Here is a 14,002-nt window from a genome sequence, read left to right as displayed (position 1 = left end):
AGTTGCATAATTTTATGAATATAATATCTTATTATATCTATGTATGTTATCACAGCTTATGCAGGCTACGAGCCTATTTCTCCAGAGAAACATATCATAAGTTTTCTTTGGTACGTTGGACATGAAAGCAGTGGCTATCGGGATGTAGCAGATAAATTTGGGATTACCATAAGTGCGCTGTACAATGTTATATCCCGGATCACAAATTTTTTAATATCTCTTGCACCAAATGTCATCAGATTTCCTACAATGCAAGAGAGAGAAGCCATTAAAGAACATTTTCTACAAATGCAAAACAGATTTCCTGGAGTAATAGGTATATTTCAAAAGTACTATTTTCATACATATAGAATTTCGATTATTTCATTACTAAATAATTCATTATTACAGGTGCCATAGATGGATCGCACATTCGAATCGACAAACCAATAGAAGACAAAGATTTGTACATAAATAGGAAACAATTTTTTTCCATTCAGTTACAAGGCATTGTGAACCACGGACAAAAGTTTATGAATGTGTTTATCGGTTACTCTGGATCGGTTCATGATGCAAGAGTTTTCAGGGAATCGCCTGTGTACAATAGACTGAATGAACTTTGTGGAGGTTTGTGACGTAATTTTTTTTAGATTAAAATAATATCAAAATGTATATTCGGATGCTATTGTAAAGAGACTTAGTGTACAATCTTTTACTGAACCAATTTTTTTAATTTGCAGAAGATGGATACTTGCTTGGAGATAGTGCGTATCCCTGTTTACAACGGTTGATTGTTTCGTATAGAGATAACGGACATTTGACACGAGCTCAAATCAATTTTAACCAAAGATTGAGTTCATGTCGAGTTATTATCGAAAATGCATTTGGTAATCTGAAACAGCGATTTCGTCAATTGTACCATTTTAAGTTACGAGACATTGTTCGAATGGTTCAGGTTGTGCATGCATGTTGTGTTTTGCACAATATGGCGAATGCTAATGATTTACAGTTATTTGAACCACCTCCCGATGAAAATCAACCTGATCCTGATGCTGTAAATGCACTGATTAATATGGTTGGAGATAATGCAATACCGCAGGATAATCAACAGGGACGAGAACTTAGAGATGAAATATGTAGACAACTCGCAGCACAATAAATGTCTCAATTATTGTACATTCTATTTAAATAAGAATTATGTAAATTTATCTTTTAAAGGCCTTATATATTATATTATTTGTGAATTATAAATAATAAATGTGTTTTCAATAAAAATCCTTATTTCATATTAATATAAAAATTCTTTTATTAAATTGTTCCATTAAATCAACAATAAACAATAAACTTCACAAATATAATACAAAGCTGTTTTCAACACTGTACAAGAAATGTGGAAACGCATAAGTAACGAAATGAAAAACTAAGGATATGACGTGACTGCAATACAAGTGGAAAATAAATGGAATAAAATAATATAATCGTCGGCTAAATTTACTGAAAAGAAGAGTCGCCACGTCACACTGGTTAATTTTTTAAAAATAAATTTAAAAATTCTTTCAATGAATTTTTTTTTCTTCCAATAAGTCGTTTCTTCGTTGTCTTTGTTGAATAGTTTCCTTTCTGTGGTTTTCTATTGCGGTCAAATGTTCTTCTTGTCTATCTTTTATTGATTTATAGGTTTCCAGGATTTGTGATAACATTTTATCTTGATTTTCATCGCGTTTTTCGAGTGTCTTCCTGTATTCTTGCATCTCTTTTTGGCACTGTTGCAATGCCTTTGCCGTTGTTCCAGTGGCGATTCTTTTTTTAGCAACAGCAACGAGGTTGGCATTTTCAGGTACGGTTACTACTTCACTTTCATCAGCCACAGGCATATCTTCAGGTTCCTCTCTTTTTTCTACGTTTGATGTGGTTGGTAATACAATTGTTGTCGATACTGGCATTAAAATCGGCGCACTAAAGTTAAAAAATAAAATTAATTTTCAAAAATTAATGATAATATATGAAAATATATGAACAATTTTCAAAATATGCAATAATAAATATACTTAAATCACAATTCATAGATGATATTAGTATTTACGAAACAAACCTGTTATTCAATAAAGTCCTGAGATCTGATATACTATTTCGGACCATTACTCTTATTTCCGGACCCGCCACAGCAAGTGGAACTATTTTGTGGCTCTTTCCCAAAATTTCTGTCAGTTCCCTGTAAAAGCATGTAAGTAAAAATAAAGCATCAATTTATTATGATTTATTATTATTTCAATTTTAGCTATACGTAAACGTTTGGTAACTACAGGTAATCCGCCCTCTTCCTGTCTTATTATTATTGGAAATAACTTTTTTATATTGTCTTTCTAAAGTCTTCCATTTATTTTCCACTTGTATAGGAGTCACGTCGTATCCCGAGTTTCTCATCTCGTCGCTTATACGCTTCCACATTTCTTTAAAATTTTTAATTCTTCTAGAACCTAACTAATTCTTTCTTCTCCTTGTAGAGTGATAAAAATAGTTTGGTATTCGCATCATTTCATGTAAAAATTTCAAAATTGTGTTGAATGACGTTTGGCTTCTGATTTTCTTGATTGGAAATGTTAGTGTCCGGTGTGTCTATTGTTCTGTGTGTAGATGTTAATACTATTAAAACTTTTTCGTTATCCAAAGTACATGTAATGGGTGGACCATTCAAATCTATTTCGGAAGTGTGTATTTTAAAAGTTAGCCCACCTACAAATTAACATGATACACATGTAAATAAAACAATTAAAAATGTATACATACAATTAACAAAACACATATGTAAATAAAACAATTAAAAATGTATACATACTGTCGGTTTGGCATGTTATGTAACCTTCTTCATCAATAATTATTGATTCATCGGCATTTCGAAATACTATTGCCGTTTTAGGCACTTATACGACTTCTTCCATTGTAAAAAATAAAATTAGGAAGCAATCGTGGAAAACTATAACCTCTTAGTGTAACTTTACACTGCGTACACCACCTCTCAGGCTCGTGTAAACCAGTGTAAAATTCGTCATAAAAGTGTGATCCACTTTTCAAGACGAACAGCGTGTAATCCAGTGTAATCGCACAACTCTACGTCATTTCCGACAAGAAGAACGCCAAAGTGTACACTTTACACGATAGTGTACGAAGTGTAAGCAAGAAGAACAAACCTAATGTTCTAGGTTTTAAATCTTTTTACGCATTTTTTAATTGTTTAAATTTGTATTATATAAGATTCTATTTATTGAAACGTCTTAAGTTCAGTTGCACCAATGTCACTACAGTTCTTCGCTTAATTAAAATGCGTTTACAGTAAGTGTTGCTTAAAATTCGCTAGCGTTCCACAGTTGTTATAGAAGTAATATCACAGTATATACAATAGCACAACTCTCTGTCGGCACCTTTGATGTTTGTGTAACATAAAATGGAGTACGCATGCGCGAAATCAGCGAGTATAACAGTACTGCCATCTGAACTTTTTTTTCACTCTTTCTTCATTTTTGCTCTCTTTTTAGTATATTACTACATGTAAAATAAATTAATTTTAATAAAAAATTATGTATATATAAGATCAAGTTGTTAATAATGTTAATGTATGATATATATAAAGCAAATGTTATAAATATTAATATTTCATTTAAAGCGCAATCACACTTTTTATTATGAAAATAAGACTGTATATATAAATTTAACATATATAAGACAGGCTATAAGACTGTATACTTAATATTAAGATTTATAAATGTTTCACATTTAGAAGTTTCCTATTTTTCTTACTAATGCTTTTGCATGATTTATTATGCTGTGTTAATGTAAAATATATACACGTACGTAAAAATAATTTTATCAAAAAATTAGTAAAAAAAATCTTGGCATAGCAATTCAAAAAGTATAGTTTGCACTAAATAAAAAAGATAATTGGCAATATTTCTTTTAAAACAATTATTTTCAAAATTTTTTACAAATAATTCTTCTAATTGATGGATTTAAAAACAAAAATTGCTATTTGGTATGTTTAAATAGCCATATAAATTATTTTCTTCATTAGAATAAGCTCGAAAAGAACAATATAATATAGTGTCCTCTAAAACAGCGTTATTTTCATTTACATATAATATACATGTATTACAGGAATGAATTTCCATACACTTTTTAATCAAACATCCACACACATATGTAAACGCATTCTCCTCTGGCAGATCCATGGAATAGTAATCATGGTTTGGGATATCTAAAATTTTACGTGGCAAAAGTGGAATAGTTTGATTTAAACATTTACTTGAACACGGCTTCTTAATAAAATTTAACATTTGGTAATTATCATGAGCACAATTTTGAGATTCAGAATGCTGTAGAAATTTAATACTGAGTAATTTTTTAAAGGCACGCATAAATTAAATCGATGTCGGATTCAGAGAATTACCATCTTGTTGCATAATAGTATCAAAGAAATTTTCGACACAATTTTGATTAATTCTTCGTGTTCAAAGATAAGGAAAATTAAAAAATTTTAATTTTTTATCCCATAACTGCATTATACTATTAATTGTAATCTGCCAGCACTGAAAACATTTAATATTTACATTAACACGTGAACCGTTGGCATTAATTATTGTAATATATTTGAAAAGATGTAACATTTTCTCTAAGAACTCTTTTTGTTTCTCACTACCAGTATAAATTTCTCCATATTCTTTTGGATTATTTAAAGCAAATGAATTTATAATATCAAATAATTTATCTAATTTTTCAATAAGTTCTATTATGCCAACTGCTTCACTTGGAAGAAAACCAAACGACATTTGCGTGCATATACCTGCAGCTACCCGATTGCTAAATATTTGGACAGCATATTTTACTTTCATTCGTTGAAAGGAATTTGGTTCAATATGATATTTTGTTAGATGAGGAGCCATTTTTATTCATTGTTTAGAATCTCTATTATAAAATTGGATTATATGATTTTATGAAGCAACTTTATTATCAAATTTAAAATTATATTTTAATAAATTATTACGAGTTGCTTTCATTAAATAAGGAGTATCAAAAATATAAAAAATTTCCTCTTCATTTACTAAAAATGTTGAATTTTCTGTCGAAATACCTAATTCACGGGATAGCTGCATAAAATTAGACCCCATATCAGAAACCAATGCATGCACAAAAGCACCAGAATTTCTAAATTTTATAATAGGCGATTTTTGGCAACTGTTTGGTACATGTACCGTGGTTGTTATTGGTAGAGGCGGAACTATTTTTGGTATAGGTACCAGCAACCATGTCACTAAAACGTGTTGATTTTTTTCTATACGCGCAAATTCAAAACTGTCAAATAATTTATACTGTTGTATGTAAGTGTGAAGTAGAGAGACATGAGTTTCAAAGTATTTTTAACTATTTTAATAAATGAAATGTATAATGACGATAAAGATAATCAAGTTATAACAGAAATATATGAACAGTTTTTTCACGCAAGAAATGCAAAAAAAAAGGAAAATATTAAATATGTTAGAATTAAAGGAAAAGCAAAGTTATATTCGTCCAGCATTATCCCTGCAGTAAAATCTCTGTGATACCAGGAAGTTTGCCGAAAATCGCGATCCCATTGTTGCCGCTTTATTCCGATCGTGATTGGTCGTGGCGACGCGATCGATCTCGCGACGCAAGTTGACGTGAAGTGCGCGACGATGAGCGATGCAATGTTCGTTTGACAGCTTGCAATTTTGAATTAAAAATAATTAACTATAACTATAATTATTATATAATCTTAACTACAAATAAAATATTATATAATCTTAACTACAAATAAGAACGTAAAAACAATGTAGAAAATGATAATCTTTTAGTATTTAAAAAAATATTTAAAATATTGACATTTTTTTATAATTTTATAATAATTCATAATAATTTTATGACTTTAGCATAATTTAATCAATAATTTTAGCAATAATTTATAACTTAAAATTTGAATCAGTATAGATATTTTAATTTTATACTGTGCGTGCGTGCGTGCGAGTGTGCGTGTGTACGTACATGTGTATGTGCATGTGTGTGCATATGTGTGCATGTGTGTGTATGTCTGTGTATATGTGTTTGTGTGTGTTTGTGTGCGCGTGCGTAAGTACGCGCGTGTGATAAATAATTATTTAATTAAAAATTAATTATATATTTTTTTGGAATTTATTTATCAAAGATTTGTAGCATTTTATCAATAAATACATCATATTTTACAAACATAATTATTCACATTTATTTACTATTTATTTAATTTGATTATACGTAATTACAACTAAAATAATTAAGCAGAATTATTATATATATAATTTTAACTACAATTTAGAATGTAAAATACAAAAAATACGTCTTTTAAATATTACCAATATTGATAGTTTTTATAATTTTATATTTATAGTAAAATTATAATTTTAGCAATAACTTATAATTTTAAATTTTTATTAATTTATATATTTTAATTTTATTTAATTAAACATTTCTTTATTTTAATAAAAAATTTTTTTTTTATTATAGCAAAATAACATATTATGTCATTATTCAAGTAAAGAAAGAAATAATATTTTATGACTGTATTATTGATACTCTGAAAAATATAAGTATAATATAATATAATGAATAACTTTTTATAAAGTTCTGGAAGGAAATAGAAGATTGGGAGGTGGTGGTGATGATGGAAACATGGATAGAGGAAAGGGGGTGGGAGGCGATTAAAAAGAGGTTACCGAAAGGATATAGATGGGAGAAGCAAGCAGCGAAGAAGAGAAAGAAGAAAGGAAGACCGATGGGGGGAATGATCATGGGTTAAGGGAGGAGAGGGGGAAGATAAAAGTATCAGAAATGGGAGAAAAGGAGGAGGGAATAATGATGGCGGATTTAGAAGTAGGAAGAGAGAAGTGGAGGGTAATAGGCGTATACATCAACGGGGACATGGAAAGGAAATTGGAGGAAATGAAGGAATGGATGGAAGAGAAAGAAGAAAATAAATGGACGATTTGGAGGAGATTTCAACGTAAGGACAGGTAGAAGGGGGGGAGTGATAGGAGGGGAGGAGGAAGAAGAAAGAAGATCGAAGGACAAGAAAGTTAATGAGGAAGGGAAGAAGTTGATAAAAGAGTTGGAAGAGGTGGGTTGGGGAATTTTTAACTGAGGGATAAGAGGGGATAGGAAGGGGGAGTACACATATACAGGAGGAAGAGGGAAATCGGTAATAGATTATGTGGTGGGAGAGGATAGAGTAAAGGAAAGGATAAAGAGAATGGAGGTGGGAGATAACATAGAATCGGACCATCACCCATTGATTGTAACGCTAGAAAGAAAAGGAGGAGCTGAAAAGGGAAAAAGGGGGGAGGGAAAAGGAATAAGAAAAAGAGGGAGATGGACAAAGAGGGGAGGAGAAAGAATAAAAGAGGAAATAGAGTGGGGAGAGGGGTGGAAGGAGGGGATTGAAGAGGAGCTAGAGGAAAAAATAGGAAGAATAGAAGAGGAATTGAGAGAAGGAGAAAAAGAGAGTGGAGAAGGGAAAAGGAAAGGGTGGTGGGACGAGGAATGTGAGGAGAAGAGGAAAGAAGTGAGGAAAAAGTTAAGGGAATGGAGGAGGAGGAGAAGGATATAGAAAAGTAAGGGCGGAATATAGGCTAATGTGTAAAGGAAAAAGGGAGGAGGAGAGGCTAAGATGGTACAAGGAGGCGATAGAGGCAAGAACGGAAGGAGAAGTATGGAAGATTATAAACAGGGAAAGGAAAAAGAGAGAAGGGGTGAATGAGGAGATAAAGGCGGAGGAATGGAAGGAATACTTCATGGACTTATTGGGAGGGATAGAGGTAAAAGTTGTAAGAGGAGGAAAAGAAAAAAGAGAGAGATGAGGAGCAGGAGATAAGCAGGGAGGAAGTGAAGAGGATGCTGGGAAAACTGAAGAAAGGAAAAGCAGCGGGGGAGGATGGGATACCGAGTGAGGTATGGAAATATGGAGGGGAGAGGGTAGAAGTGGGTATGGGAAATGTGCAACAGAGTATGGAGAGGAGAAAGATGGCCGGAGAGGTGGAAAGAAGGGATAATAGTGCCACTGTTGAAAAAGGGAACGGGGAATAAAGTGGAAAACTATAGAGGAGTGACATTGATGCCAACGCTATACAAGATATACGTGGGGATTTTAACTGAAAGATTAAAGGAAGAAATGGAGGGGAAGAGTATGATACCGGAGAGTCAGACAGGTTTTAGAAAGGGAATGGGGGTAATGGATAGTATCTATGTGTTGAACTATCTGGTGAATAAGAGGGTAAATAAGAAGGGAGGAAAGGTAGTTGCGGCATTTATGGACCTGAAGGCGGCGTTTGACTCGGTAGATAGGGAGGTGTTAATGGAGGCAATGAAGGGGAGGGGAGTGAGGGAAGGATTAAGGAGTAGGATAGAAGAGGTGTACAGGGAAATGAGGAGTAAGGTAAGAGTGGGGAAAGAGGAGGGAGAAAATTTTTGGACGGCAAGGGGGGTGAGGCAAGGTTGCCCAATGAGTCCGCACTTATTCAGTCTGCTGATAGCGGATATAGAGGAAGTGCTAAGAAAAGGAGGTTGGGGGGGGGGGTGAAACTGGGAGGGGAAAAGGTGCATTGTTTGGCGTACGCAGATGACATGGTACTGTTGGCGGAGGATGAGGAAGGGATGATACATATGTTGGGGAAAATGAAAAGTTATATGGACAAGAAAAGGTTAGAGGTGAATGTGGATAAGACAAAGGTAATGAGGTTTAAAAAGGGAGGAGGAAGAATGAAGAGAGTGGAGTGGAGATGGAAAGGAAAAAGGTTAGAGGAAGTAAAAGAATTCACATATTTAGGGTATAAGCTACAGAGGAACGGGGGGCAGGAGGCGCAGGTAAAGAACAGAGTTAGGAAAGCAGGAGCGGTGATAAGACAGGTGTGGGGAATGGGAAAGAGAAGGTTTGCAGGAGACTGGATGAAAAGAGTATGGCTAATGGAAAGGTTGGTGGGGACGGTGTTGGAATATGGGGCGGAAATATGGGGATGGAAGGAGAGGAGAGAGGTGGAGGCAATGCAGGAGCGATGGATTAGGTGGACGTTAGGAGTAGACTGGTGCACGCCGGGGTATATGGTAAGAGAGGAGATAGGAAAAGACAAATTTAGAATAAGGGCAGGAAGGAGGGCGGTAGGGTATGAGAGGAAGTTGGAGGAAGGAAGGGGAGGAAGTTTAGCGAGGAAATGTTTTGAGGATATGAAAGAGAGGATAAGAAGAGGAAAGGAAAGAACAATGTGGGAGGAAGAGAGGGAGAAATTCTGGGAAGAAAGAGGAATAGAAGGAAAAGAGATGGAGGAAAAAAGGGGAAGGGGAGAGGAAGTATATGAGGGGTGGGAACAGAAAGACAGGGAAAGGCAAAAGGAGGAAAGATGGGAGAGGATAAGAGAGTCGAGATATAATGGATGGTATGGGGAATGGAAGGAGGAGGGTTTACCGGAATACCTGAGAAAGGGATGGGGGGAAAGTAGATGGAGAAGGATAGTTAGGTTCAGAATGAACAATGAGATGAGAGGGGCGAGATACTGGGAAGAAGAGGAGAAAAGAAGATGTAGGTTATGCGGGATAGAAGATGAAACATGGGAGCATGTGATAGGAAAATGTGGGGGAGAAGGGGAGAAGGGAAACTGGTGGGAAAGAATGAAGGGAATATTGCAGGAAGAAGGAGAAGGGGAAGGATGGATGAGAGAAATAGAGAAAAAGAGGGAAGAGGGGAGAACGGAAGAAAAGGGGGAGGGAGGGGAAAAGGACGAGGGAAGTATGAGGAGGAGAATGAGTGAGGTATGAATGAGGTGGTGGAGAATATATGGGGAATCGGAAGCCGAAGCGAAGCGATAGGTAGGGACGGTTCTTTCTCTCTCTAAAGTAGTAGATAAGTAGGTTAAGGTAGAATTAAGTTATTTGTAAATTAGATGTAAGAGTAGAGATAAGAGTAGATATAAGTATAATTGTAAGAGTTTTGTAAGGTTGGGGAACGCTCCTTTAAAAGCGCCTTCAATCCCTTAGGGGACGAATAAAGAATTGAATTGAATTGAATTGAATAACTATTTATAGTCGCATATTAGCTAGAAAGAAATTCAGAATTTGAATAAGATAAAATTATGGAGATAATTATTTAATTGAAGATCATTTATTTATTCTTTTTCTGAATTTTATTTGTAACATTTTATCAATATATACGAGGTGTGTTCAAAAAGTATCGCGAATTTTGTTTTTTCAAAAATTATTTATTTATTCATGAATATCTATTTTGTCCCCTTCAAAGTAATCCCCACCAGATATTATACACTTGTGCCAACGTTTTTTCCAATCCTCGAAGCACTTCAAAAAATCATTTTTTGTGATCTTGTTCAGCTCCTCCTTCGATGCTGTCTTTATTTCCTCAATCGTAGCGTAGCGTCGTCCTTTCATGGGCCTCTTCAGTTTCGGGAACAAGAAAAAGTCACAGGGGGCCAGATCTGGGAAATACGGTGGCTGCGGCATTATTAGTGTGTTGTTTTTGGCCAAAAATTCGATGCTGTTTTTGGTCGAAATTGAGCAATTTTGGTACGAATTTCGCGGCGACCCGTGTCATGCCCAAATCAGTGGTAAAAATCGAATGGCACGAGCCAATTGATATGTTTAGGTCTTCAGCAACTTCTCTAACGGTGATTCGACGATTGACCAATACTATTTTCTTCACTTCATCAATGTTTTCGTCTGTTGTTGACGTGCTCGGGCGTCCGGCACGCTCATCGTCGTTCACATCTTCTCGGCCCTCGGAAAACATTTTGTACCACCAATAAACGTTGCTTCGGTCCAAGGTAGCTTCACCATATGCCACAGTCAACATTCGGAATGCGTCCGCGCACTTAATTTTGTTTTTCACACAAAATTTGATACAGATTCTTTGATCCATTTTTTGGAATAGGCAAAAATCGAAGACGAGCCAAAACACGTGCAAGCAAAGCAGCTGTCAAAAATTAACTGAACATTCAAAATGGCCGTACTTGTCGGCATAAATGAGAAACATGAGTACCAATATAACGCCACAAAAAAATCGAAAATCGAATATACGTAACCCGCGGAAATTCAAAATTCGCGATACTTTTTGAACACACTTCGTATATATATATATATATATATATATATATTATTTGCAAATGAGAACGTGAAAGTAAAACATAGTAGTATTAAATATTTAATATAAAATACATATAATAATACGTATAATAATGCTAAATATTTAAAATATAATGTTACTTATTGTAAATATTTAAAGTATTTAAAATATGTTATTTATTACTTTAAATATGTAAAATATTTGTATTTTTAAAATCAAATTGTCTCTTCGTAAAGAAAATAATTTTGTTAAAATTTATGGAATAGGATGATATCCTTTTAAGGTTTGCAAAAATGACATTTTTTCGCCGTCAATTAATTGCACATTTTCCACTGACAAAACTGAAAGATATGGAGGTTTATTTTCAGGTACTTGCATTTTTCCTATTACTTTAATTGGTGAGCCGTAAGTGAAATTATCTGTAAATTCTCCATTACATGTTATTAAAACAGACAGTTTATAATAACCATCTGTAATCGCTCCAATGTAAAAATGATTATTAGATGATTTTTTAAAAATCATTTTTATATGATGTTCCATTTCTGAAAAGAAAATTAAAATATTTTAGATAATAATTAATTCATATAATTAGGAATTTTAATGAAAACAAATATACAGAATGTTTCAGAATTGATAGTTGAAATAAAAGAAGCATATTCTACTAAAACTTAAATTAAATTCTTTTGATTATGTTAGTAAACACAAAATAATAATAACATAATATATATTAAAATGTCTGTTCCTATAATGTAACTGTTATATAACAGAGCATGTCACGTAACTGTTATCTTATTAAAACGGACTTTTTAATATATATGTTATGTTACAGTTACTTTGTGTTTACTGAGTATATTTAATTATATTTGATAATTGTTGTTATGTTTGATTATTGTTATTATTTGATATCGTTAAATTGTTATATTTGATTATTGTTATTATGTTTGATATTGTTATATTTGATTATTATTATTAAATTTACAATTAAAAATCAAAATTTGATTTTGGATAATCAAAAAGTTTTAAATTTAAATATATTGATTAACATATAAGAGAGATTATAATATTAAATTACCTATTATTAAACCACTTTTGGTTCTGGCATTTTGCATTTTAATCAAAGAAATTGTTTCAATTTCTTTTGGTATTTTATAAATGCCAATAGGAACGACAATAGTGGAACTTCGGATTAATAATTCGTATGGAAATGAAGCATTATGTAAATATTCTTTCCTCAAAGGGATTTTAGGTACCACTTTTTGTAGAGAATAAACCTATACAATTTAAGGATTTGTTTTAATTAATATGATAAATAATATTATATAAATATATTAAAATGTAATGTTATATAAATAATAATATATAAAAAATCTTATTTTAATACTATATAAATATAAAAATATCTTACTTGTTCTGTTTGAGTTATTATGTCTGCATATTTAAAAGCTAAATCATTCCAGGCAGCAATTTGAATGGTAATTTCACCGTTGCTCATAATAAAATTAAAAAGATGCGTTGTTTTGCCATTTCTTGTGGTTGATTTAATTTGAAATATTGAACTGACGTAGCCAGTTATTTCACTATAATGAAAGAATTTATTTGATTGAAATAAGGAAATGTTTGATTAAAATTAAAATATCTAATATAATTAAAATTTGAAATTATAAATTATTGCTAAAATTATTTAATGTAAAACTATAATTGTAAATAAATATATAATGTGTATATGTATATGTGTTTTTGTGCGTATGCGTTTGTATATTTGTGTGTATCTGCATCTATGTATATTTAAATGTATAATGTGTATGTTACATGTGAAAATTTAAGTGTACGTGTATGTGTGTGTGTGTGTGTGTGTGTTTTTATGTATGCATGTGACTGTGTGCGCGCGAGGTGTGTAAATTTAGTTTTATAGTTTTTATTTTCTTTATAATAACTAATTATTAATATGCATAATCATTAAGAAAATATAACTTACAAAGTCGTATCGTTTTCCATAATGTCCTCCAAAATTTCTTTTTTTGTAAACAAATTGGTATTTGTTATTTCTTTTAAAGCCATGTTAAACCTATATTAATGTGTTTATATTATTAAATGCTTTTTTAACAATTATTAATAATATAAATAATGTTCAACATTGAGTTTTATACCAAAATTTTGCTCTGTGAAAGTAGAATTTATTAATTTTGATACTGATATTTTCAGCATAATAATCTTTAATACTTACGTTAAAAAGAAAATGAATGTACTACACAACCGTCTTGGAGTCGATACACACAAGAAATGCTCTACGGTTTTTTGCTAGCGTCTTTTTTTTTCCTTAGAAACGATGAAAAAAGAAATATTTGTTTTTCCTTGAAAAACAATAGAAAGTTAAAAACAAATAAATATGAATAACTTTATAAGAGTTTTAACAAGGCTCTGTAATATAAATATAAATTTAACGTATAAGACGGGCAACAAGAGCCAAATCGCGGATGACAATGCGTTATCCTAACGAAACTAAATAATTTTTCGTTAGAATTAAATACCGGTGCACAAGGCACCAAATTTTTACTTGGACACGGCCAAGATTTTAAATATGAAATAATCTCATATTTTGAGATTTAATTTCAATACCCCTTTAACCCCCCTACGGAAAATAAATAAATGAATGCAAGAGAAAAATATAGATCCGAAAATCGCTGAATCGGGAATCGAACCCGAGACCTTTCGCTTGCCGGGCGACTGCTCTTCCAGCTGAGCTATTCAGATCCTTTCGATTCTATACTTTTCTCTGTTATATATATTAATGTTGGTAAACAAACGCATTTTTTAAGCCAGCGTGTATCAAATATAAGAGTTTTAACAAGGCTCTGTAATATAAAT

General features: G+C 32.5%; 2 protein-coding genes across 3 annotated transcripts; both read right to left on the bottom strand.

Annotated features, from left to right (window-relative positions):
* Positions 1-1,287: 1,287 nt before the first annotated feature.
* On the bottom strand, positions 1,288-2,470 carry LOC114942525 (uncharacterized). 2 transcript variants are annotated; one of them, XM_085488291.1, is made up of 3 exons: positions 2,283-2,470; positions 2,072-2,191; positions 1,288-1,935 (listed from the first exon to the last, which is right to left on the bottom strand). In XM_085488291.1, the coding sequence occupies exons 2-3, from the start codon at positions 2,116-2,118 to the stop codon at positions 1,536-1,538; spliced, it is 447 nt and encodes a 148-aa protein (XP_085344417.1). In that variant the 5' UTR covers positions 2,119-2,191; positions 2,283-2,470; the 3' UTR covers positions 1,288-1,535. The 2 variants fall into 2 exon arrangements, with proteins under 2 accessions (XP_085344417.1, XP_029173729.1); XM_029317896.2 differs by having other exon boundaries at positions 2,072-2,470.
* Positions 2,471-12,192: 9,722 nt separating this feature from the next.
* LOC114942523 (uncharacterized) lies at positions 12,193-13,229 on the bottom strand. Its single transcript, XM_029317892.2, has 3 exons — positions 13,113-13,229; positions 12,543-12,714; positions 12,193-12,408 (listed from the first exon to the last, which is right to left on the bottom strand). The coding sequence occupies exons 1-3, from the start codon at positions 13,193-13,195 to the stop codon at positions 12,193-12,195; spliced, it is 471 nt and encodes a 156-aa protein (XP_029173725.2). The 5' UTR covers positions 13,196-13,229.
* Positions 13,230-14,002: the final 773 nt, after the last annotated feature.

The sequence above is a fragment of the Nylanderia fulva genome, unplaced genomic scaffold, assembly GCF_048542155.1.
Source record: "Nylanderia fulva isolate GAGA-0341 unplaced genomic scaffold, ASM4854215v1 Scaffold671, whole genome shotgun sequence".
Taxonomy (NCBI): domain Eukaryota; kingdom Metazoa; phylum Arthropoda; class Insecta; order Hymenoptera; family Formicidae; genus Nylanderia; species Nylanderia fulva.
Note: the sequence above shows the minus strand (reverse complement) of the source record. Positions and strands in the feature narration are given on the sequence as shown.

What these genes read in the sequence shown, in the direction of transcription:
- LOC114942525 (XM_029317896.2), bottom strand. Translation starts at nt 2,118, where the DNA reads ATGGTCCGAAATAGTATATCAGATCTCAGGACTTTATTGAATAACAG. An exon ending in AGGACTTTATTGAATAACAG is followed by an intron (nt 1,936 to 2,071) that starts GTTTGTTTCGTA and finishes TTTTAACTTTAG; the next exon opens with TGCGCCGATTTTAATGCCAG.
- LOC114942523 (XM_029317892.2), bottom strand. Translation starts at nt 13,195, where the DNA reads ATGGCTTTAAAAGAAATAACAAATACCAATTTGTTTACAAAAAAAGAA. An exon ending in ATGGAAAACGATACGACTTT is followed by an intron (nt 12,715 to 13,112) that starts GTAAGTTATATT and finishes CTTTCATTATAG; the next exon opens with TGAAATAACTGGCTACGTCA. An exon ending in TAATAACTCAAACAGAACAA is followed by an intron (nt 12,409 to 12,542) that starts GTAAGATATTTT and finishes TAAATTGTATAG; the next exon opens with GTTTATTCTCTACAAAAAGT.